The sequence below is a fragment of the Oryx dammah genome, unplaced genomic scaffold (assembly GCF_014754425.2).
Source record: "Oryx dammah isolate SB20612 unplaced genomic scaffold, SCBI_Odam_1.1 HiC_scaffold_14, whole genome shotgun sequence".
Classification (NCBI taxonomy): Eukaryota; Metazoa; Chordata; class Mammalia; order Artiodactyla; family Bovidae; genus Oryx; species Oryx dammah.
The window spans coordinates 10,160,224-10,185,011 of NW_024070198.1; the positions used below are offsets into that span (position 1 = coordinate 10,160,224).

A 24,788-nucleotide genomic window follows, 5' to 3' on the forward strand; every position below is an offset into this window, starting at 1 on the left:
CCAGCGAGCCATTTATTCCCATGCCCCTCCCCCAACCTCTGGCAATCACCAATTTGCGTTCTGATTCTACGGATTTATCTATTGTAGAGATTTCATATAATTGAAATCATACAGTATGTGAACTTTTGTGTCGGCTTCTTTCCCTTAGTGTAACATTTTAAAGGTCCATTGTGTTGTAACATAGAGCAAAGCATTCCTTCTCACTGCTTTTCATCCACCCCTCAGTGGACTTGTGGCCTGTTCCTACCGTTTGGCTGTTGTGGGTATCAGGGGCTGCTCTGAGCCTGTGTGTGTATGTACCTGTTTCAGTGTATGTTTTCAATTCTTTGGGGCACATATTTAGTGGTAGAATTGCAGGGTCACGTAATTCTATGCTTACCTTTTCCATAGCAGCTAAAACATTTTATATTCCCACCAACGATGTTCAAGGATTCCGATTTCTTCACCTTGCCAACAACCTAATTTTTTATTATTATAGCCATCCTCGTAGGTGCGATGTGGTGTTTGACTGCAGCTCCTCCATCCATGGAGTTTTCTAGGCAGGGGTACTGGAGTGGGTTGCTGTTTCCTTCTCCATTTGACAGAGCAATATACTATTAATTCTTTCAAAGAGTCAACTTAATAATAAAAGCAGAAGTAATGATGAAGGCATCTGGATCTTCTAGAATCCACTCTTATCACACTTTTATTGTTGTGGGTGACTAGTCCCAGGCCCTTACCAAGTTCACTAGAACTAAGTTCAGAAGCAGATTTTTATTTTATCAAGGACGGTCAACTCTGGGCTGCATAAGCGCAAGCAACCAACTAGAGTCACAGTAATAGTGCTCTAAAATACTGCTTTTGCTTTTCATCAAATGCATTGGTTTATACATTCACAGGCTTCCCTGGTGGCTCAGGTGGTAAAGAGTCTGCCTGCAATGCAGGAGACCTGGGTTCAATCCCAGGGTTGGAAAGATCCCCTGGAGAAAGAAATGGCAACCCACTCTAGTGTTCAGGCCTGGAGAACTCCATGGACAGAAGGAGCCTGGGGGGCTACAGTCCAGGGGGTCATAAAGAGTCAGACACAACTGAGTGACTAACGCTTTCACTTTCACGTACATTCACAAAGGAGAAGATTACATCAGAGCATCCATCTGAAATCATAACTTCTTCTATTTTTAAGAATGAGGGCTGGTTGTAAATTTGGAGGATATGATTCACCTGCTTAATATATTTTGGTCTGAGTAGGTGAAGCCACTTCATAAAGAAAGGTTGAAGTAAATGATTTTAGGCCATTTCTTAAGGTGTTTTGTTGTAGCAGACGCAAAGTTGAAAGCAATGGTCGAGGGGAGCGGAGAGAAGTGATTGAATGAAAGGGCCAAGGAATAAGGTTCAAAGCTGCATATGGAGGGAAAGAAATAGAAGACACAATCTGATAAGAATATGAAATATGAAAAGGGCGTCTTTTGGTGTGACTGCAATGCTTTTTTACAGCGTGACTCATTGACTCAGTGGACATGAGTTTGAGCAAACTCTGGGAGAGAGTGAAGGACAGGGAAGCCTGGCGTACTGCAGTCCATGGGTTCACAAAGAGTCGGATACGACTGAGTGACTGAACAATGCTTTATCTCCAGTGATGGAAAACCTGCCTAAGGATCCCTGAGCATTAGGCCACTGAAAATTGTCTTTAACTACCCTACAGAAGAGCCTGTTTCAACATCTGTTTTCCTGGAAGAAAACATGTTCCAAGAATAACCAGATAAGTGGTAATCGTTTCTATTCCCTCTGTCTTTAAGGGGCATGAAGTTACCCTAAGAAGAACAGCCCGGCATAGCGAAAGTCATCAGGAACAAATTAGAGAGAGGTGATGGTATTAGTGCATTCATTTCCCAGATACATTTCTGAAATTGAAATGAAGAGTTGAATTAACCTGTAAGGGGAAATGCTCAGGAATGAGAAATAAATCAGAGATACCAAAGCTCTCACTTCAACATTGCCTTAATTGCTTGTAATCAGTATCTAATTTCAAGATAGACATTCATAGAGAAAAAGTTATGAACTATACTTTGGAAAATTGTACTCCCTGGTAGCTCAGACGGTAAAGAATCCACCTGTAGTTCAATCCCTGGATTGGGAAGATCCCCTAGAGGAGGGCATGACAACCCACCCCAGCATTCTTGCCTGGAGAATTCTCAGACAGAGGAGCCTGGCAGGCTACAGTTCATGGGGTCACAAAGAGCTGGACAGGACTGAGCGACTGAGCATATAAGCGCATTCTTCCAAGGAGCAAGTGGCTTCTACTTTCATGTCAGGAATTAATTGTTAAAAGACACAGCACTAGATTTGGGGATCCACTAAGATATTATTTGTGCTCTAGGTCCTTTGATTATAACCCTCAGGTGAATGGATAAAAAAAGAACCAAATTAAAGCAAAGTTACATTTTTCTTGAACTGTTTGTTGTAAAAATTTTATTGCAGAGTCTCATCTGAAGAAAAGGATCCACCTGCCAGTATAGGAGATGTAGCTTGGATGCCTGTGTCTGGAAGATCCCTGGAGAAGGAGATGGCCACCCACCCCACATTCTTGCCTGGAGAATCCCCATGGACAGAGGAGCCTGGCGGGCTACCGTCCATGGGGTGGCAGAGTCGGACACGACTGAGCGACTAAGCACACAGCGTGTACTTCTAAAGTCTGTATGCAGGTTCAGTTCTTGGCCTCCTCTTTTCTACACAGGCAGCATCCTCTCCCGAATCTTGCCTGTGCCTGGAACACCCCCTGTATACTCTACTTTCTCTCGTCCAGCCTCAACCCTCTCATCCCCTTTGCTTTTATTCTAGTTAACTCTTGCTGTTTAAGCCTCTGCTGAAGCCCTGCCTCCTGAAGTCATGAGAGCTCATACCCCGTGTGTTTCCACTTCTGCAATCCTCACGACGCACCTTAGCTACTTGTTTCACGTCCATTTTCTCCATAAATTGTAAATTCCATCCAGGCAGAAACTTACCATGTGCCCTTCAAGCACTACCTGAAAAGACTTGGCTCTCCTAGGAACGAAATATCCACCTGGTTTTCATATTCTGATGCAGAAGAGCCATCTCCCCAGCTTTCCCATCCCCTTTTCTCTCTCTCCTTTTTTGTCCTATCTTTTTGAATAAGCTTAGTTGCAGATAGAGAGTGTGTTAGTCCAGACAGCCCCCTCCATTGCAGTCATCACAACTTCTCTTCCAGAATGTTCTTTGTTTGAAATCCTGCTAAAAAAATACTCAAGCTCAGCCTGACTACACAAATGATGCTTCAGAGATAACAGAATTATTTGTTTTTCAAAAATAATGTTTTCTCTTGCTCATATGCTCACAGCAAAGCTTGCATGATATGAATAAATGTTATTAAAAATCCAGGTCATCTTCAAGGGCTATATAAGCCTGTTGTGGGAAAGTTTGTGGTCACAGAAGGAGTGTTAGAGTTTGGGGAGAGAAGAGGACTCAGGAAGCAGCCGAGCCTGTCTGTTACTGTGTTTCCCTCCTCTGGAGATTCATGTGAGGCTCAACAAGAAACTCTCACCTGTCCAGCCCTTCACGTCATTAGCATCTGCGGAATCAAAGGGAGGAATTACTGATCTGTGACTGGAAGAAAGTGCTTAGGCACTGCCTCTGGGTGCTCATATAGAAAGAACATTTCACGAATGCACATTCAGCGGGTCGTTCTGGTTTTCCTGATTTTTACCTCTGGCCACTGGCTGCAGTCCATGAGGTTGCTAAGAGTCGGACACGACTGAGCGACTTCACCACTTTTCACTTTCATGCATTGGAGACGGAAATGGCAACTCACTCCAGTGTTTTTGCCTGGAGAATCCAGGGACGGGGGAGCCTGGTGGGCTGCCGTATATGGGGTCGCACAGAGTGGGGCACGACTGAAGCGACTTAGCAGCAGCAGCAACGCCAGTTTCTAGATACTTTGTTCTAGACGCGCTTGCCTTTACCAGGGACCTCGCGCCCTCTGGTGGTGAATATGAAGTACAACAGCACAGTCAACTTGGTTCACTTTACCTGAACCCTGTATGGACTATGAAGTGGTAGGTGATTTTTTTCCCTCAATTATGACTATGATCTGTTTCCAAATAGTTGTATATTAAATCATTAAGTTTAAGTTTAGTGGGTATTAAGTGCCTTGCCTGGTAAGCATAAATTTACAACTGGAATATTTCAATCCTGGCATTTTACAGTGGTTCTCAAGTTTTGATGTGCGAAAGAATCACCAGAGAAATCTGATTAAAGCTCAAGTTCCCAACCACAGCTCCAGACGTCCTTGTCCTGCAGGCTTTGGGTCTCCCAGAAATAGGCCCATTTAAAATGAGCCCCCAGGGGATTCCCTGGTGGCTCAGTGGTAAAGAATCTGTCTGCCAATTTCAGAGTTAGGATTGGCACAAGAGAAGCCACTGCGATGAGAAGCCCGTTTGCTACAGCTGGAGAGAAGCCCATCAGCCACGGAGACCCAGGACAGCCAAAAATAAGTGCATAATTAGTTATCCTTTAAAAGACGAGCCTCCGACGAGGTCGACCTGTGTGAGCTGTTCTTTGAGAAATGCTAGCTTAAATACTAAGAGTATAAACCAAGTCTCGTCTCTGCCAGTAGTATGACTTTGGATTGTTCCATCCGTAAGAAGGCAGTGAGAATATCTACTCCATAGATCTGTCGCAGGATAAAATGAGATCCTAATACAAAGGGCTTGGCAGGATCTGGTCATGTCAGGGACCCAGTACATACCAGCTCTTATTATGTGTAGTATTGATTTAATTAGGTCAAGCTATGAGTGACTTCCCTTTCACTTTTCACTTTCATGCATTGGAGAAGGAAATGGCAACCCACTCCAGTGTTCTTGTCTGGAGAATCCCAGGGATGGGGGAGCCTGGTGGGCTGCCGTCTATGGGGTTGCACAGAGTCGGGCACGACTGAAGCGACTTAGCAGCAGCATAGGGCAGAGAAGACCAGCAGATTTTTCTGGATCAAAAAGGCGTTCAGTCTTTGGCTTTGAGCTCTCTGTAGTGAGATGCTGCCGTGGATGGAAACCCACTCCCTCATTCCCAAAGACAACGAGTGGCAGCTGTCCCCAGGAAGACAAGTGGCATTGTACTGGGGCGCTTCAAGGATGTTAATAAGCCTGGGAGGAAAAGCGCTTTGAGGAAAAATGCTTAAGGGCAGGGAAAATACTTTTATACATCTTTGTACCTCTTGGGCCAGATGAGTAAAAGAGAAGTTGGCAGCTCTCCTATATAATTTGATATTAAGGGAACAACTGCTGTTTTTCTCTATATAAGATGTTTAGGATTCACACACACACTGCTACATATAAAATGGATAACTAGCAAGGACCTACTGTGTAGCGCAGGGAACTATACTCAGTATTTTTAATAACCTATAAGGGAAGAGAATCTGAAAGAGAATAGATACATTTGTGTGCACAGCGGAATCACTTTGATGTACATCTGAAACTAACACATTGTAAATCAAATATACTTCAATAAAAAATTAATGTCAAAATAAAATAAAATGGGCCCAAAGAGTTCTGAAAAACAAATGACTGGAGATATGTATAAACCCCTTAGTGTGATGATTGACACCAGTAGTGTTTGCAAAGTTTGGTTATTTTTCCCATCTCTTCCAGCCTGAATGTATCTGTAGTATGATTTTCAGAGACAGGTATTGATCAAGAGAAGGGAAACAGATACTTTAGATGTATAGTAAGATTTTAGCGGTGTTTCTGTTTTTTAAAAATCTGTATTTCCCCTGGTAAACTTAAAAGTCACACTTTTAAAAATATATACATCCAAGTTTAATATTTCATATATAAAAAGTCATATATATGTATAATATATGTATGCTATCAGTCAGGCAGTTATAGAGAGCAAAGTTATATAATGGCTCATCAGGTTGTGAAGTCAGTATGCACTGTCCTATTGATACACTTTAATCCATGTTTATGTTTATCTCCTGTGTATCTTCAAATTTTTCCCGTTGGCACTTCTCACCTTAATGTAATTGTAGCCTTTCCTGGGAAACTTACACATCCTGGTTGTCACGTCCCTGGACGCACCACTAGAGGGCGCCACTCCATAACAGGCGAGTGAAGTTGCTCAGTCGTGTCCAACTCTGCAACCCCATGGGCCTACCACACTCCTCTGTCCATGGCATTTTCCAGGCAAGAGTACTGGAGTGGGTTGCCATTTCCTTCTCCAGAGGATCTTCTCAACCCAGGGATCGAACCTGGGTCTCCCGCATTATAGGCAGACGCTTTACTGTCTGAGCCACCAGGGAAATCCATCACCGGTGAGGTCAGTCTAACAAAAACAACGTGATCAGTCTGAAGCTGATCTGAAGCCAAGGCTACAGATTACAGGTAACATATCTCAGATTTATTAAAAAACACATAGGTAACGAGTCAGAGCTTGGGCTAGGAATGATTTGAAAAAGAATTGAAGGCATTATTCCACAGAACATTCACAGTGTGTACTAGAGACAGACAAGAGAGCGGGGCAGTGTCTTAGAAACATTTGCGGTGGACGATGGATGGCCCAGCCTCGTCGTACTCCTGTTTGCTGATCCACATCTGCTGGAAGGTAGACAGAGAGGCCAGGATGGAGCCGCCAATCCAGACAGAGTATTTGCGCTCGGGAGGGGCGATGATCTGTTGGTCAGGATGAGAAAGGCCATTAGTGCGCTAGGAGGGGAACTGGGGACTCCAGCATGGTCAGGATTGGTGGCCCCAGCTGAAGTTTCATGGGCTTTGGGGACAGTCTTGGCTGTTAGATGCTGAAACTGAACCCTAACCCATGGGGTGTGAATAGCTGTGGATTTATAGATTCTCCAATGAGCACCTTTGGTTTCCCGGCTTCCTTTTATACCAGGGGTCACTAACCCTCGGGATCTAATGCCTGATGATCTGAGGTGGAGCTGATGTAACAAGAGCAGAAATAAAGCGCACAATAAACGGAACGCTCTGGAATCATCCCGAAACCATCCCCTGAACCCCAGTCCGTGGGAAAAACTGTCTTCCACGAAACCGGCCCCTGATGCCAAAAAGGTTGGGGACGGCTGTTAAACAATCTACTCCAAACTTCTATGACACTTCAGCTTCATTCAGTTCAGTTCAGTTCAGTCGCTCAGTCATGTCCGACTCTTTGCAACCCCGTGAATCGCAGCACGCCAGGCCTCCCTGTCCATCACCAACTCCCGGAGTTCACCCGAACTCATGTCCATTGAGTCGGTGATGCCTACTATCAGGCAAATGGAAAGTTGGCCCTCAATTCTATATAACCTCCACTTAAGCCCTGACATTGTCCCTGATTCCTATCAGCTGTACTTCAGAGCTCAGCACAACACATACACTCTGTGGACACAAACACCAGCCATTTCTGGGGGAACTTTTAACTGTGTCAGAACTTCTGACCATATGAGAACTTACTGTAAGACCTGATTAAGTCTACGAAGATGCACTGTTTACGGCTGAGGGACCCATTGCTGGGATGAAGATTCCCCTGGGATAGGTCTTGGCTAAGCTTGCACTGGCTGGCCCTGCCTGCATGAACCGGCCTGGCACGCAAGGACATGCTGATATTTCTTAGATCAATGAATGGTTTAGGCCCGGAGAGCAGTGATTCAGAGCAAGGGTACGTCTACCTTGACCTCTGCTCTCTGGGTCTAAAAATAGCTAGAGCTGAGTAAGTCTAAATTCCACATCAGACTTGGATACTTACGTAGAAATAAATATTGACACTTGGCCAACAGATAAGATATTTCTGCAACTGTGGTGAATGGGTTTAATTTCTCTTTATTCCTTGAGCTCTGGTTGACCATTTATTTTTAATACAAGTAGCTGATGTTTACTGACCACTTACTATCTGCCAAGCACTTTGTCCAGCACTTTACATGTACTATCTCATTTAATCTTCATAACCACTTTGAAGAGTAAGGACTGAATCCGTCCCATATTCTAATGAGGAAACAGAAGGTTTAAGTAACTGACCTTGGTCACACCGACTGGTACATGTCAGACCCAATATGCAAACCAGGACCTCTCCCAGGTGTTTTTTCTGTTTTAGAAATAACTTTCAGTTTTAGACACACCTTTCAGTTTTAGATACTTTTAGATTTACATACGAGTGGTACAGCCGGTACAGAATCCCTACAGACCACCCCCAACCCCATTCAGTTTCAATTTCCCATAATGTCATCATCTTACTGTCCCCGGTTTTCACTGGTTTGCTCTCACCACACTGGAGCTCAAAATTCTACACTCATTTCTATTCAAGACTCCAAGACTGGAGAACTAGAAACTACCCAGCTCTGGCTGGGTGTCTATCATCCGAGGAACACAAATCCTCAGAAAACAGCCTCTCTCCTCTCACGCCACAGTCCCTCCTCGCCTGTAATGTGGAGAGTGTGCTTCAGTCTAGCACACCCTGTTATGTTAGCTGCAGACTCTTTCCATTAAAAAAAAAGAGACGGGAGCACAAATAACAGAGAACTTGTCTGAATACCTCTCGTGTGTGTGAACTGCACCCCAAGTGCCCTTTCTCCCACTCCCTGGGACATGGATCAGAGGGTCCCAGCCTGGCCCCCTGATTTCAGAGTAACAGTAGCCTTTGCGAAGTCACCAGCCACATGTTAGTGTGCCTCCAAAGAAAGATAGCCTTTTAATCTGAATTCCTCTGACTGACTCAAAAAGCACACAGTGTAGGGGACCTGCTGGCTCAGGGAGTGAGTTTGGCCATCCTGGGGTCATGCTGCACTTTGGAGCACTTGTTTCAAAAGGTGCATCAGAAAGAGAGAAGATAAAGTTCCAATTCCTGGCTGCTGAGATGGAATCACATTTAGTACTGAAAAAAGAGTATACTAGACTACTGAATCTATAGGATTTATACCTGTTTAGAAAGGTCTGGCTCACCTGTAATGTTCTATAATGTTCTATACATGAGATGCACTACTTTCATGATGAGGAAAAACAACGTATTGTGTATTTCAATGAGATATGGGCCCACGAGTGGCTCTATTGACCTTTTCCTGCATCCGCTGAAAGTAGCTGACCGACATGGATAAGTATTGATTAAACTTTGTACAAGATAATTCAACTCCTCTATGAATGGAACTGACTTAGACCCTTAAAAGTATGAGACTTGAGGACTTTTACCCACTGCCTACCTCTAAGACCCATAAGTGTATGCAACCAAGAGGTAGCCTCTGAAGAAGCCTTCACTTCTGGTTATAAGCTTGGCATTGTCAGCAGCATATAAGGGTCTGTCACAGAACTTTACCTTGATCTTCATGGTGCTGGGGGCCAGGGCCGTGATCTCTTTCTGCATGCGGTCAGCAATGCCGGGGTACATGGTGGTACCCCCGGAGAGGACGTTGTTAGCATAGAGGTCCTTCCTGATATCAATATCACACTTCATGATGCTGTTGTATGTGGTCTCATGGATGCCAGCAGACTCCATCCCTGGAAAAGAGACACAGGTTGTGGTCCTTGGGTGATAAAGAAAACCCAGGCTGACATGGAAGACGATATGAGCGACTGGATGATCTTACACTGGACCACAGCTTGGCAGGCACAACGCTCTAGCAGCCACCATCTCAGGACCGAAAGACCCTTGAAATGTCCCAGGTCCTCCTACCATTTGTCTAGGGAGGAAGCCCTGCTTCGGCATCTCTGGAAGGGTGAGTGGCTACAATATCACAGTCCTAAGTCTTAATAGACTCACTACTATAAATGATTCAAATAAAAAGCAAAGCCTTCAAATTCTCAAAGCCTTGAGAAGGTCCCAGGCTGAGCTAATGCCACAGCTGTTGCTCAGAACTCCTAAACCTCTCCTTGACTGCTGTCTTGTTCTCACCCCTCAAAGCTAAATGGTGCTGGAACATTCGAAATATGTTTCATTTTATTTGGACAAAGACTCATTTTTCTTCAACCTTGATAATATTTTTTTTGTCTGAATTTCTTGTTAATTTATGACATGGGTCTTTTTGAAAAGAACCTCCAGATGGCTCTTCAACTTTTACAGCTTTATGATGTACTACTAATCACGCTTAGTAATTGATTACTGCCAGTATGAGTTTGGGTAAACTCCGGGAGTTGGTGATGGACAGGGAGGCCTGGTGTGCTGCGGTCCATGGGGTTGCACGGAGTCAGACACGACTGAGCAACTGAACTGAACATCTAATCAGCATTGAGTGCACTCAGCACCCCCGCCCCCACACACATCTCATTTTAAAGATGAGGACACTTTTTACAAATGAAGACATTTTACAGATGAGGCTCCAGGAGGCAAAATTATGAAAGGAGAACTAAGATTCACCCCCAGGCTCACCTCTCCATAAACAGCTATGCTAACCTGTCTCCCAAGGTCAATGCTAGTGTAGGAACGGACATTTCCGTGTTTCTTTTCCCCTGTTATTTCCAGACTCAGCATCCAACCCGTCCTTCCGGTGGCTCCGCTGTCTCCTAAGCGTGGACAGTGTCTGATTCATTCACCATAAACCATACACCAAGAATGCTTCAGCTAGACTACAACCTAGACAATGTTTTCTTAGAAAGAAAACTCCTTTCACGGCTTCTTTATGTCTTCTCACTTTAAAAACGTGACATTCTTTCCCTTGCCCTGGTTCAGAGGTGCCCTTGGTTTTTTGGCCCCTGTCACACGTTGCCACCCGCAGAAGGGCGCTGGGGGCTGAGACCGGCTGGTGGAAGGAGAGGAGGGTGCTCTCCCCGGGTGCGCTGCCTACCGATGAACGAGGGCTGGAACAGGGTCTCGGGGCAGCGGAAACGCTCATTCCCGATGGTAATCACCTGCCCGTCAGGCAGCTCATAGCTCTTCTCCAGGGAGGAGGAGGAGGCGGCAGTGGCCATCTCATTCTCAAAGTCCAGGGCTACGTAGCACAGTTTCTCCTTGATGTCCCGGACAATCTCACGCTCAGCTGTCAACGAGATACAAACACGGTGGCCAACCTTGAGATTTGCACAGGTGGTAAAAATCCACTTGCCCTACAGTACTGTCTTACAATACAGGTTTCTCCCTGAAAGTGTATATTCTATTCAGCAACCCCAAATCCATGAGGACAATTAAATTATAGGTCCATTAGGAAACCACTTCTGTTCCCAGCAAAGTGCTTCACACAGAGAAACTTCTAAGCAGACAAGGTCCAGACAGTGCATGATAGGATGAAAATGAGCTGGCTAGCGACAGACAAAGAGCAGGAATCCTTTTGGACATTAACTTTTTTGCAGGATTAATTAACGACTCTTTGTTATACGTGCTATATAACAGTTTGTTATATTGGATTTTCAGCTGACCAGGAAGATTCATGCCGAAAGAGTCCCTTAGAAGCACCTAGAGTTTTAAAAAGTTCTGAAGACCCATGTTGTCTGACCCAGGTGGATTCCAACTCAAGTCCTTGGAAACTCATCACCTTCCAGAAAGAGGCTCAGGACCAGTCCTGGTAGAGAAGGTCCCAGTGGTGCATGGAAGAAGTGGGTGGGCAGACCCCTTTCCGACTCCTGTCCTCTGAAGTTCTAAACTATTGGTTTTACCCAGGCCTCTGGGAACTTTTTGGAGGCATCTTGGAATTCCTCAGAAGGGGCAGAGAAGGGTCAGAATTCATTCAACTCTCTATCCCAGAAGGAGATTTTTAAATTGTCAGGGCTCAAGTTTGGCGTCTAGGATAAGTCTTGGGCATGTCCAAAAACCTGAACATTTGGACAAGAGTAAATTGGCGAGGGAAGGGCAGGCAGCCAGAGTCAAGGGCACTGAGGTCGTCCTGATGTCTCTAGGACTGTCTGCCTCTGCCTCTCATAGAGAGAGACCAAGGGTACCAGTTTAGTTGGAAGACAAACATGTCATTGCCTGCTGGGTTGGTATTACTAATCACTAACAAGTATGTACCTCATGCTTCCTCAGGACCAGGAATTCCACGTGCATGATCTCATTTACTACTTCCAACATCCTTGTGAGAAAGAGTAAATGATTACTCTCATTTTACAGATAGCCTGTGGCTTAGTGGACTTGGGCATCTTGTCCAAGGTCACATAGTTAGTGAGTGGCAGAACTGGGACCCAAGCCCTGTCAAGATGTTTCCAAAGACTGCCAATCACCATGCCATACTATTTTCAGGCTCTTTTTAAATTAATTTTTTTGGAGTATAGTTGCTTTACAATGTTGTGTTAGTTTCTACTGCACAGCAAAGTGATTCAGCTATACGTACACATATAATGCGCTCTTTTTCTCTGGATGTCCTTCCTTTTCAGGTCACAGTGGAGCATCGAGCAGAGTTCCCAGTGCTATGCAGCAGGTTCTCATTAGTTATCTACTTTCCACATAGTATCAGGAGAGTATATATGTTGATCCCAATCCCCCAATTCCTCCCCTATTTTCAGTCTCTTGTGTGTGAATGGAAGGGATTAAAAAATGTTCAAATAATGCAACTCTGACGAGCTCATAATACCTGATGGTTGAAACTATTCTTCTCAAGGAAATGGTGTAATCGTTTTGCGATCACACATAGCAAAATACTCCGAGCTTCGCCCTGGGCATTAGAGTCAGTTCTCGCTGTCTGCAAGGCTCCCTCCCATTGTTCCCTCGGATAGTCACCAGGTCAGGGAAGAACACCCCGCCCCGATGACCCCTCCCTTTATGTCCCTCAGGCCTCACCGGTGGTCACAAAGGAATAGCCTCGCTCGGTCAGGATCTTCATGAGGTAGTCGGTGAGATCTCGGCCAGCCAGGTCCAGACGCATGATGGCGTGGGGCAGGGCGTAGCCCTCATAGATGGGCACATTGTGGGTGACACCATCTCCAGAGTCCAGCACAATGCCTGGGAGACAGTTGTGCAGAGTAAGTCACCAGGGGAGCTGGTGTATGATCACTTACTGGTCTAGTAGAAGGGGAATTTCTAAACCTTTTATTTGAAAGGAAGGAAGGCATTTGATAGGAAAAGAGAGTTGAGGCAGGGCTAGGTAAAGAAAAGAAAGGGAAAAAAAAGAACAGGAAGAGGGAACAATAGAAGTCCTCCTGGAAATACAAGTTAAACGGCTTGTTTTCAAAGGTGAGAAGAAGCCCTCAAGGGGTGGGAATTAACTCTGTCAATTCTAAATAACCCCCAGTCCATCACAACACACATGTTTATAAACCATTCAATCCTGTAACTAATGGTGTACTCAACCAGGGCTTTCACCCTGCTCAGCCACCTACCAGTTGTACGTCCAGAGGCGTAGAGGGACAGCACCGCCTGAATAGCCACATACATGGCTGGGACATTGAAAGTCTCAAACATAATCTGCAAAGCAAGCCAAAGAGATGAGTTAATGATGCTGCCAGTATCACCAAGAACGCACGAGAGAGCATCTTGTTGATGACTGCAGATGGGCCCGCCTGGTTCTGGGTAGAGGAAACTAGGGTAAAGGAGGGTCAGAGAAGCCTTGGTTACCGGTCGAGGAGAAAGGAAGGTGTAAATGGAGAGACCACCATACCGGTGACCTGGTGTCTTGGGGGTAGAAGGGACAGTGTGCACACATGACCAGCCAGGTATAAGGAGGGTCTAGTTTCTGGTCCTGGCCCTGACTTGAACGTGACCTGGAGAACTCACCAAACTAACAACTGACTAATGTGGGCGGCCTGCGGGATCTTTGTTCCCCAACCAGGGATCGAACCCAGGCCCTGAACAGTGAAAGCATGGAGTCTAAACCACTGAAGCTCAGACTGGTTGAGATGAACCCCATTCCATGATCTGTCTGAGATTCCATTTAATCTGTTCAACTTTTTTCTGTAGTTGCTATGTTAATATCAGCCCTAGAGTCTGAGACCATTCTAGCTGCAGTGAAGCAGTCCTGATTGCTGGAATAAAAGAACTGCCTGCTGGTAACAGAGAACCAAATATGAGTGTTGATGTGGCAGTTCGTGCCATCCAGAGCATAGTCAGCACCAGAGCCCCTCCAGGTCATGTGTTAGAAATGTGTGCCCACGGAGATGCCCATAGGCCTCCATAGCTCCATCTGCAAAACCCTCTCTGGTTTATTAACCAGAGTAAACATCTAGCATAGTTTGCTGCTGCTGCTAAGTCGCTTCAGTCGTGTCCGACCGTGCGACCCCATAGACGGCAGCCCACCAGGCTCCCCTGTCCCTGGGATTCTCCAGGCAAGAACACTGGAGTGGGTTGCCATTTCCTTCTCCAACGCATGAAAGTGAAAAGTAAAAGAGAAGTTACTCAGTTGTGCCCAACTCAACAACCTACCAGGCTCCTCCGTCCATGGGATTTTCCAGGCAAGAGTGTTGGAGTGGGGTGCCATTGCCTTCTCCGAGCATAGTTTGCTAGACAGCCATAATTCCCAACTATTCGTTTTTACCATTCACTGGGAAAAAAGCTCCCTTAAGAAACAGCATCTCTTGGGTCATGAATCCTTTCCAGACACACAGATGTTCCCCTGCAGAGAACAGCTGCTGGTGTGTTGATGAGGCATCCAGAGCTCTTCCAAGAAAAAGGCTCTGCAGTTTTGATGTTTATTATTCTCTGAGGTCAAAAGATTGTGGGCCAAATCCAAGCTCTGGCACTTCTAGCTGCGTGACCTTGGGACCATCAGCTCATGTACTTAAGTCTCAAATTCTTCATCTATATTGGTGGTGGTTTAGTTGCTAAGTCTGACTCTTACAACCCCATGGAGTATATAGCCCACCAGGCTCCTTTGTCCATGGGATTTTCCAGGCAAGAATACTGGAGAGGGTTACTATTTCCTTCTCCAGGGGATCTTCCTGACCCATAATAGAACTTGGGTCTCCTGAATTGCAGGCAAGATTCTTTACAGACTGAGCCACCAGGGAAACCTTCATTTATATTATTAGGATACTAATAGCTCATGCTTTAAGTTAAGATTTAAAGAGACAATCTGTATAAAATGCTTAGCCCAGTGCTTAACCATAACAAGCACGAAGTTGACACTAGGTATATTTATTAAGCAGCTCATCCAAACTGGAAACTTTGTCTGGATGATGGAATAGAGAGTCTCCTGTTCCAAAATCTCTGAGCTTCAGAAAGTCACAATAAAAAAAAATACCTGTTTAGCGTTTATCATACCAGGTACCATGAAACACAGTTAGCATTTGTCTCATTAATCTTCAAATCGTTTGAAAAATAATAGTACTAATATTATTCTCAACATATGGACAAGGAACCTGAGTCTATGAAAATTAAGTGGATATTTTGAAGTCACACGGCTGATAAGTGACAGATCGAATCTTCAAACCGGGATCTGACTCCAGGACCACAATTCTCCATTGTACATTGTCCTGCATTTTGAAATGACTTCTCCTGAGAAGTTTTAAAGCTAAACATGTGGGCTTTTCAGTTAAATCTGGACAATTTCCCATTGCTCTTTGAGCCAAGGGGCCATGCCTGCAGTAAGGATGTCTGATGCCTATGGCCTTGGGAATCCAGGAAAGTTGTCAGCCTGTGAGTGGACTGTTGGGTGGGCCTTTTATCTGCTGCTCTGTACAACCCCCTTCAAGGACGTCCTCCAAGCCCCAAAGCACTGGGTCCCAGAGTGGTATTTACCTGGGTCATTTTCTCCCGGTTGGCCTTGGGGTTCAGGGGCGCCTCGGTGAGAAGGGTTGGATGCTCTTCAGGAGCAACACGAAGCTCGTTGTAGAAAGAGTGGTGCCAGATCTAGGGGATCGAGGAAAGCACAACAGTGAGGCGCAGCAGAGGCGCGGCAGCCCTTGCAAAGGGGCCAGAATGAGCACTTGAACCAGGCCCAAATACAAGTGCTCATTATGCGCCCACATCTTTACAGCAGCTTAAAGCCTACAAGGAACTTACCCGAAAATTCACACCTGGTAAGTGAATGAGCAAAAGCCCAAACCCAGGTCTACAAGGCAGGATAGGGTAGTGGTTAAGGACATAGGCTCTGGAGTGAAACCTGGGTTCAAATCCTGGCTTAAGCACTTCTTGGTTAGATGAGTGCAGGCAAATTTTAACGCTTCTCTGAAACAATCTCTTCATGGGGAATATAAAAATAATTCATATCTTTGTGAGACTAAAATCAGGGAACCCTAGAGTTACTATTTAGCCCAGTGCCTGGCCCAGAGCAAATGTTGCCATTATTCAACTATCTCTTCTTCACCCACTGGTGCTCACTAAGTCGTGTCCAACCCTTTGCAAGCCCATGGACTGTAGCCCACCAGGCTCCCCCATCCACAGGATTTTCCTGGCAAGAATACTGGAGTGGGTTTCCATTTCCTTCTCGAGGGGACCTGCCTGAGCCAGGGATCAAACCCATGTCTCTTGTGTCTCCGGCATTGCAAGCGGAAGCTTTACTGCTGAGCCAGCAGGGAAGCCCCCACTTTAATTAATATTTGTGGGCAAATGACTTAGTGTAGCAAGTAAAGAGACAAATGAATGAATATATGAATAGATGAATAAAGCAGATCTGAAAACCTAGTGGTTCTTTTTAACATTTAAGGGAATTTTCCCACCCCGCCATTCCTCTTTTTGCTCCCCAGGGTTGAAAGAAGCCTACCCTGGTTGACACACACTGGACCTTTCATTCTTGGACAGAACTTGGCCTTCAGGTGTTTCCCCAAAAAGCCAGTGCCTGTTTCTAGCGTGATGTACTTTGAACATGCTTGTGTCTGCTTCATGGTTAAGCATGCGCTTTATTTTTATTTTTTGAGCTGTTTCTTTTTGTAATTTAACTTTTATTTTATATTGGAGTATAGTCAATTTACAATATTGTATTAGTTTCAGGTGTACCGATAAGTGATTCAGTTATACCGAAAAGTCTTTTTCAAATTCTTTTCCCATATAGGTTACTGTAGAATACTGAGTAGAGTTCTCTGTAAGCATCCTTTTTAACCGTGAATGCCATAAAGAACAAACTATTGTGAAAACAGTTCAGTTGATTATTTTTAAAAGCCCCAAAATTCGCCACTAGTGCCTGAAATATTAAATTCATTCAGAATTAAAACAAAATAAAAACAAGAACTGCTAGTGAAAGTTTGTACATTAACAAAAGCTAGATTGACTTTAAAGATTCTTTATCTTGTTGCAGTTTCTTTGGTTTTGAATTTGCGGTTTCTAGAAAGGAAATGAGACTCCTGAAAGTTCTACTCCTTTGATGGAGTAAAAGCAACACAGTGCTCAAGAAACTAAAAAAAAAAAAAAAAAGAAAGAAAGAAAGAAAGAAAAGAAATGCTGCCAATCTTACTGAATACCGTGGATACTCTGAAACATCATTAGAAACCAACCAATCTCTCTCTATCTCCCCACTCTGTCTCTCTTCTCTCTCTCTCCAGAAGACACTTTACATTTTAGAAATGACAGTATGCTTCCTTTGTTTTTCTCCAGGTGTATCCCTTCTGTGATGCTGCCAGCTCCATGGAGAAAGTCTTAAAAGAGAATTTTCTCATCACTATTATTATCTCCTCCTCAGTGTCTACTGCAGTCTTACCCAAATCCAGACTCTTAGACTCAGCAAACCTAATGAAACACGGTTTTTTTGTAGAGCAGCAGAGGTTTCAGTATTACCACTGATAAATTCTAGCAACATTATTTTCTTTTAAAGACTACTTTCTTTTAAAATCATTAGAGAGAGTATGTGTATACATCTGTGTGTGTGGAGATATATAAAAGTCCAGATTTTCTGGTTCTAACATATTTGCCGCATTTAAAAACTTTAGGTCACTTTCTCATTATTTCTTCTGCTTTTTCTTTGATCACTTTGTTTCCATGATGCTTAAGGGCAAACATCAAAATCCTCGGGTTTAACTCTTCTCATTAGCTCCTCTATATGGGGCTGGGAGAGAGACTTCACTTACTGCCACTCAGGGAGATATTTGTTGAACTGTTCATTTAAAAACTTGTGTTGGTTGCTTTTGCTTCAATATGCTGAGGGACATTTTAGGAATTTACCCAATCTACAATATCACAGCCCCTTTTCTATAGAGAAAACTAAAAGCAAAAAAAAAAAAAACAACTAATTTTTTTTAATGTTCAGGGTAAATTAATGAAAAACTTTCAGGAGTGGGTGGGTGAAGGCTCTTCCCAGCTCTTCCATCCCTTGGTATCCTGTTTGCAGCCCATACAGTGCTTGTCCTTGGAGGCCAAGCCAGTTGTCTGAGCAATAGACTATAATTCCCACCACTGTCAAAGGACTACTGTTCTCATTTTTAGAGCTAGCTCCCCCTGTGCTATGCTTAGTCGCTCAGTTGTGTCCGACTCTCTTCAACCCCGTGGACTGTAGCCCACCAGGCTTCTCTGTCCGTGAGATTCTCCAGGCAACAATGCTGGAGTGGGTTGCCATTTCCTCCTCCAGGGGCTCTTCCCCATCCAGGGATCGAACCCACATCTCTTGCGTCTCCTGCACTGGCAGGCGGATTCTTCATCACTAGCGCCACCTGGGCAGCCCACCTGCCTTTAATTGCTTTATTAAACCCCCTTAGTCAAGGAATTTGCTTTTTGAAATAAACAAATCAAGTTCAGAATTTTAAAAATTCAGTTAGTAATAATCCAGAAGGAACACCAACAAGGAGAAGCACAACCAGGCGAGGGGAGCCTGCCGTTTTCCCCAGCAGCAGCCAGACGGTTGCGACCCAGGTCCCAGGAACTACTCATGCCTCTCCCGGTACCTTTTCCATGTCATCCCAGTTGGTGATGATGCCGTGTTCTATCGGGTACTTCAGGGTCAGAATCCCTCTTTTGCTTTGCGCTTCGTCACCCACGTAGCTGTCTTTCTGTCCCATTCCCACCATCACTCCCTGAAAATTTCAACACATTGCAAGTCAGCCTCTCTCAGAACTTGTGGACTGTCCAACACAAAGGGTTAAATCATTGCAGGCAAAGTCCTTCCAGCGCCAGCAATGACCTGCTGATCCTATAGTTATTGAGCTCTTAGGAAACATCCCTTAGGTGATTTGAAACAGGCCTGAACAGGCCTACAAATAGCAGAGAACCTTGAGGGTAAGGCGACTTTGTCATTTATCTTCTGTGTTCCTTCATGAGCTCTCTTAGGGCAAAGATTGTATCTGTCTTGTTTGCCACTAAGACAAATTGCCTGCTGTGTATCTGACACTCAATCATTATTTGTTGATTAAATGGCATTTTGCCTGTCATGAATCCTTTAAACTGTACGTTTGGAACTGTCACCTACTCAAGAGTATATCTAACCATTATAAGCAAAAGCATTATTTCTACAAATGACCACTCAGTACTTGGTTTCTAACGGATAAAATCATCCTGATCAATATTACGCTATCTCCTAAACTAGTGGGATGCATTTTTCTGGTCATTAATGTGAATCTTTAGAAAAAAAAGAATTCTCATGACTAAAATTTAAAATTGCATTGGAGTGACAGAATTGCAAAACAGGTGGGGCTCGTATCGTTCCTTAAGAAGTGATTTTTGCAAAATATCTTGGTTGTAAAAGTTCAACAAAGAGACAGAGTTCTTTCACTGGGGAAGGCTTCTATTATGTCTTCTTGTGAATTGATGCCAAATCAAAAGTCTAAATATCAATCAGATAGGCTCAATGTGCAAAATACATTGCTGATGTGAAAGGGGAATTTCTGGGATGAAGCTCTCACCTTTTACCCTGTGGCTGCCATCCATATTTTCTTTCTATATAATGTTATGTAAAATTACCATATGTCTATCCACATGTATTTCGTTGACATCTAACAGATGTAAAATTACATTGGGTAACAATGCTTACTTTCACTTCACATTAGGTTCTTTGAGAATGAGCAACCTGACCTTTTACTGTAGTTTCTTTCCATAGAGTAGCTATGGAATACATCAGATAACTCATAGACATTTCTGATGCTGATGACCATGGTTACATTTAGACAAAAAGGATTTATGGAGAAAAAAAGTCAGACTTTTGTATTTATGAAAAAAAAGAAAAAGTCTCCCACCAGGTAACCTTTCAACAAGGTATATGAAATTGGCACTTATCTCTGGACATCAGTCATCAGAGGTACATTTCTAACAAAGTTACATAATTTCTAGGCAGAGAGCAACCATCTATGAATATCCATGGACACAGAGACATAGAGGCTTTGTTTCTCTCTGCTTCAGAGAGGCTTTTGCTCACCTGATGTCGAGGACGCCCCACGATAGACGGGAAAACGGCCCGGGGAGCATCGTCGCCCGCAAAGCCGGCCTTACAGAGCCCAGAGCCGTTGTCACACACCAAGGCGGTGCTGTCCTCCTCCTCGCACATCTCGCTGGAGCTGCTTCACAAGGTCCTAAAGGGATCAGGGAGGAAGCCGACGCAGGTGTGATCCGGCCTACCTGACCACTCCCGCCTTCCAGCGCACTTGAGACTCCTCCTCTGTACTCCTAGAGCGCCCTCTGCTGATTCTTATCTAACACACCATTTATCTCAAAGCACTTTCATTAGACTGTGATCTTAAACTCAGACTTCTCCATTCATACCGTAGGTCTTCAGCACAGGAACATCACGTGTGCTCATGAGCACTTTAAAGACTGACTAAGCAAGGGAAGGAATGAACTACTGCAGAGCACAGATGGAATATCGGTCCATGAGATCTGATCTCACAGGGACAAGTCGCCAGTCACTTGTTAGGAATTACCTAAAATTTGCTGTCTGTATACACCCATACTCATATTTTTCCAGATATGCTATAAATTAAAAGTTTTTTCCAAAAAAAGTAGATTTTGAGGAATGAGCAGCATGTGAAATTTTGGAAATACTGAAACATTTCATGTAAAAAAATGTTTAAAAGAATATTCTCTTTTGGATCCTTGGGGACTTTAATTTTACACAAGGGTAAAATTAAAGCCCTGAGGAACCAATCAAAGTGTCTTAAGGAGGTGCTTAAAATTTTAGGGGTCACAGTCATTCCGTTAACCTCTAAGTCCGACAAGGCAGAGTGAGTCCAAAAAATTCCATATCATGCAGTAGAATGTTCTATTGTCCTTAAGAAACATAAATAATAGGTTAAGTTACAGGTCATTCTCATGCAATACTAGGCTAGAGGTATGCATTGTATGAGCCCATTAAAAATATGTTGTTATGCACTAGAAAAAAAGATTAATCATATTTACCAAGATGTTGATGGGGGTTATTTTTGAAGTAGTGGATATTCTAGGTGTTTTACATGAAACCCTGGGTTCTGTGATGTTTTGTAAATAGATTGAGCATATATTCTTTCAGTAAGAGAACAGTATTTTAAATATCCCACGTTTAAGCTTGAATCGCATGACAAAATTTGGAAGGTGGGAGCAAAAGTGACAACTTAAAGATTTGGGAAATTGAAGGCTTATTAGAGAACATTTTCTTTTAATACCCTCATTTCTACAAATGAGAAAACTCAAGGAAAGTGATTTGCCAAAAAAACATGTAAAATTAAAGTCCCCAGGATCCAAAAGAGAATATTCTTTTAAATATTTTTTACATGAAATGTTTCAGTATTTCCAAAATTTCACATGCTGCTCATTCCTCAAAATCTACTTTTATGGAAAAAAATTTTAATTTATAGCATATCTAGAAACATGAACATAACTTAAAATCCAGGACATGTACTATCATCATTGCTAACTGACAGACAAGGAAATCAAGACTCAAGGAGTTGAAGTGACTTGTCCAGATCTCAAAAGTGGTAAAGTTGGGACAGCAAAGATTATAGCACCCAATGATTATGGTCTTGGACTCTGGAGTCTCATTGCCTGGATTTGAGTGTGGGTTTTGCCACTTAGAAGCTGTGTGATTTAGTAAGTTATTTAATATCTCTGAATCAGTCTCTATATCCATCTATGAAAGAACAATAATATCCATGTGTAGTATATAGAGTCTTATGGGGATCAGATATTTTAAAGTATTTAAAATAATTGATAGTGGCATATACATTATGAATTATCAGTAAATAGTATTTTTAAATTATTAATTTAAATTATAATTATTGTGTGATTATTATCATTATCCAGATCTTTTTATTTCTAGTCTTGGCTTCCTTTCCACTCTACTTCCAGGCTTAGGACAGAGATCTTCAACTTGTAGATTCTACTTGTAAGAATAGAAAATGTAACTTATAAGTGACTGACTCTTTCCTTTCCCACCCTTCCCTTCCCTTTCCAGACACTGAATTGTGTTTGGCAGTCATGTGACTTGGCTTCCTTCCTAGCAGATCAAGAAGTAAGAAGAGAGGTGAGAAATTTAAGGCAGATGAGGCAGAAGAAGCAGTCCAAGGCAAGTGTCAGAGGTGGCCAGCACCTGATCAGTACCCTCTCTGGATGTGCTAAGCAGACTTTCCAAACCAAAAGGAAGAGCTGAAAACAGGATGAAATATTCAGGATTAGGAGACTTTGAAAATGTGATGGTATGGACACCAGGAATACACGTCTTTAGTAACACTTTCCTTGGGCAAGAAAGGTTTGGGGGAGTGTTAGAATGCACTGCAGAAGAAATAGATTGGACCCTCAACATGCAGGGAAAAAAAACCCTCAAAATTTAGTAAATGTGCTTTTATTTGACCAAAAAAAAAAAAAAATCTCTAGGAAGAATCTTAAAATCTCTAAGCGAAGCACTGTCATTAGAGAAATCTGTATGCCCCAGAAAGAAGCTGGCTCAATGGTTTACAACTCTTATCTAACCTGATGAGCAGCTGGGTTTGGAGCAAAGCATTTCCTAATTAGGTAAAACCCACTAGAATGTCTGCTCTTGGAACGGCACCCAGGTCAGGGGGGTTTGCTCCAACTGACTGGAGTGCATCTCGTGCCAAAAATGAGGAGTTAGTGGGAGGGGAACACTCCAGTTCCCAGCTCCACGGTCTTGAAACACAAACCATATTTAGTCATGAATCACAAAATGGAAGGAAAAATCTTAGCGTGAAAACCCCAGTCGGGGCTGGAGCTGCCAAACCCTGATTCACAGTGAAGATCAGCCTGGGGTGGCGAGGCTGGCTCCGTGCTCCCGCCTGGCTGAGAAATGCAAACCATCCCATAGGCTGAAATGCAAACAGCTGTCAGCTGCACGCCAGCTCCCTCCCTCTTTACTCACCACGATTCAGTTGAGTTCCTGCTATGCTCTGCTGCAAACCAACCAAGGGAGACGCATATACCCTGAACTGCAAGCTCACAGACTCAAGAGACTTTCCCAGAGAAGACACCACCAATAAGAGCCAGAGGAACCCAGATGCAAATACACAAAGAGCCAATATCAAAGGCCAGGCAGCTAACCACTGTTCAGCTCTAAAATCCACTGTCAGACACCGTAGTTGCACCAAAAGTACAGTCCAGTGAAAAATCCCCATACCAAATCTGAACCACAAGCAGATACTGGAGTTTCCAGTGTCTAAATATACATCATTATGTAGCTGACTGCAGACAGCTAGACTGCTCCTCTGAAATGCACTGCAAGACCGGGGCTGCTGGTTTAATATAAACAAACTTTGCAGGTGACACTCATAGATTTCATTCCATCTTCCTCACCCCTTCCTCCCCGACACAGGCTGCATCTTAGCTTTGTTTTTGAGGTTAGATAATTATAGCTAAAGGCTACAATCGTGTTAGTAGTACAATCTTCATTCAAACATTTCTGAGTGTGAGTCTGGCTAAAATCTCCATAGATGACATCTGATTATACTGGGAAATGTCAGAGCTGCTGGAATCTAAGCCACGTCTCTGGGCCGGTGCCACTTACCCTGAAAGTGCTCGGCTGGGCTTCTCCGCTCTGGGTGGTGTTCTGGAAAGCTGAAGGCTGGAGGGTTATATAGCCCCTTGGCCTGTTCCCCTCCCACTGGCTTCCCAAACAAGGAACAAAGACAGACTCAAGCCCTCTGTGGAGTCTAACACAACCATATAGGGACCTCAGCACAAAACTCTCTAATCTGGGTGGCCGGAGGCCTGGGTCTCTTCCACCGCATTCCACTGCTCTGCTCATGAAATGGGAGGCAGCTCAGCTGCCTGTGGGAGATAAACACCCCCAGCCTCCAGAACAACTGCTGAAATGCCCCGAGATACTGAGCAAGCCTCAGGGGGCATATGCAGGCACGGTTCACACATTCCTCAGGAGATGCCAACTGGCTGTCAGGCTAGCGTTTCGGGGCATTTCCTCATGAACTGAGCACAGAAAGAAGCAGCCTCTGAGGAGTAGGGACTTTAAAAAGTTCTCCCACAAATGGGGCCTGCAAGGAAGAACGAGATGCTTCAGTGTTCAGAAGTATAGAGATGGTGTGAGGACACTGTGGTCATCAGCACTGGGTTTGTGAGTCGAGTCTGTGGGGGGTATTAATGGAAGCAGGAATTGCAGAGGAGACAGGCTGGAGGGCCCGTGTTTCAGAGGCGCTTCAAAGTCTGCACAGTCTTAACCATTTTGGTCCCTGGTTCATCAGCGGTGTCTGCTATTTTGTCCTGACCCATATAGCAGCATGTTGAGGGTCATCCTTCCAGCAGAGTCCACGCAGGCCCCTGTCACGGAGGCAGTCCAAGAGCAAAGCATGTGTTTAAGGGAAGGCTCTCACGCACTTCGAGAGCCTCCTCTTGCCCTGATGACCCACTGATAGGTGACAGACAGACGGGGTGACCCAGGCATTCCTCCAAGGAAGGTAGTGAATGAACACACCTCTGGTCTTAAGTGCGCATGCCCAGGTGGCAATGGATAACTTCAATGGTTTTACATTTTCCTACTCCCCTCCACCAAGCCAAGGTTCTGACTAAATTCATGATAGACATTTTTTTTTTTAATGGATAACATAAACATTTTTGCTGACATGTGAGAAAAATCCCAAGGTGAATGTCTCTGTTTTACAGCTGTGGCCAGC

General features: G+C 44.0%; 1 protein-coding gene across 1 annotated transcript; it reads right to left on the reverse strand.

Annotated features, from left to right (window-relative positions):
- Positions 1 to 6,365: 6,365 nt before the first annotated feature.
- Positions 6,366 to 23,912, reverse strand: ACTA2 (actin alpha 2, smooth muscle). The gene is made up of 9 exons (XM_040254705.1): positions 23,669 to 23,912; positions 20,099 to 20,252; positions 18,636 to 18,764; positions 15,565 to 15,675; positions 13,212 to 13,296; positions 12,673 to 12,834; positions 10,751 to 10,942; positions 9,286 to 9,467; positions 6,366 to 6,659 (listed from the first exon to the last, which is right to left on the reverse strand). Exons 2-9 carry the CDS (start codon positions 20,225 to 20,227, stop codon positions 6,516 to 6,518), a joined length of 1,134 nt encoding a protein of 377 aa, XP_040110639.1. The 5' UTR covers positions 20,228 to 20,252; positions 23,669 to 23,912; the 3' UTR covers positions 6,366 to 6,515.
- Positions 23,913 to 24,788: the final 876 nt, after the last annotated feature.

Bases quoted from the DNA above. Each gene is read 5' to 3' on its own strand.
- ACTA2 (XM_040254705.1), bottom strand. From the start codon at position 20,227: ATGTGCGAGGAGGAGGACAGCACCGCCTTGGTGTGTGACAACGGCTCT. The intron at 13,297-15,564 runs GTAAATACCACT...CTTGCTTTGCAG, and splicing joins ACCGGGAGAAAATGACCCAG to ATTATGTTTGAGACTTTCAA. The intron at 9,468-10,750 runs GTAGGCAGCGCA...TCTCTTTTCCAG, and splicing joins GTTCCAGCCCTCGTTCATCG to GGATGGAGTCTGCTGGCATC.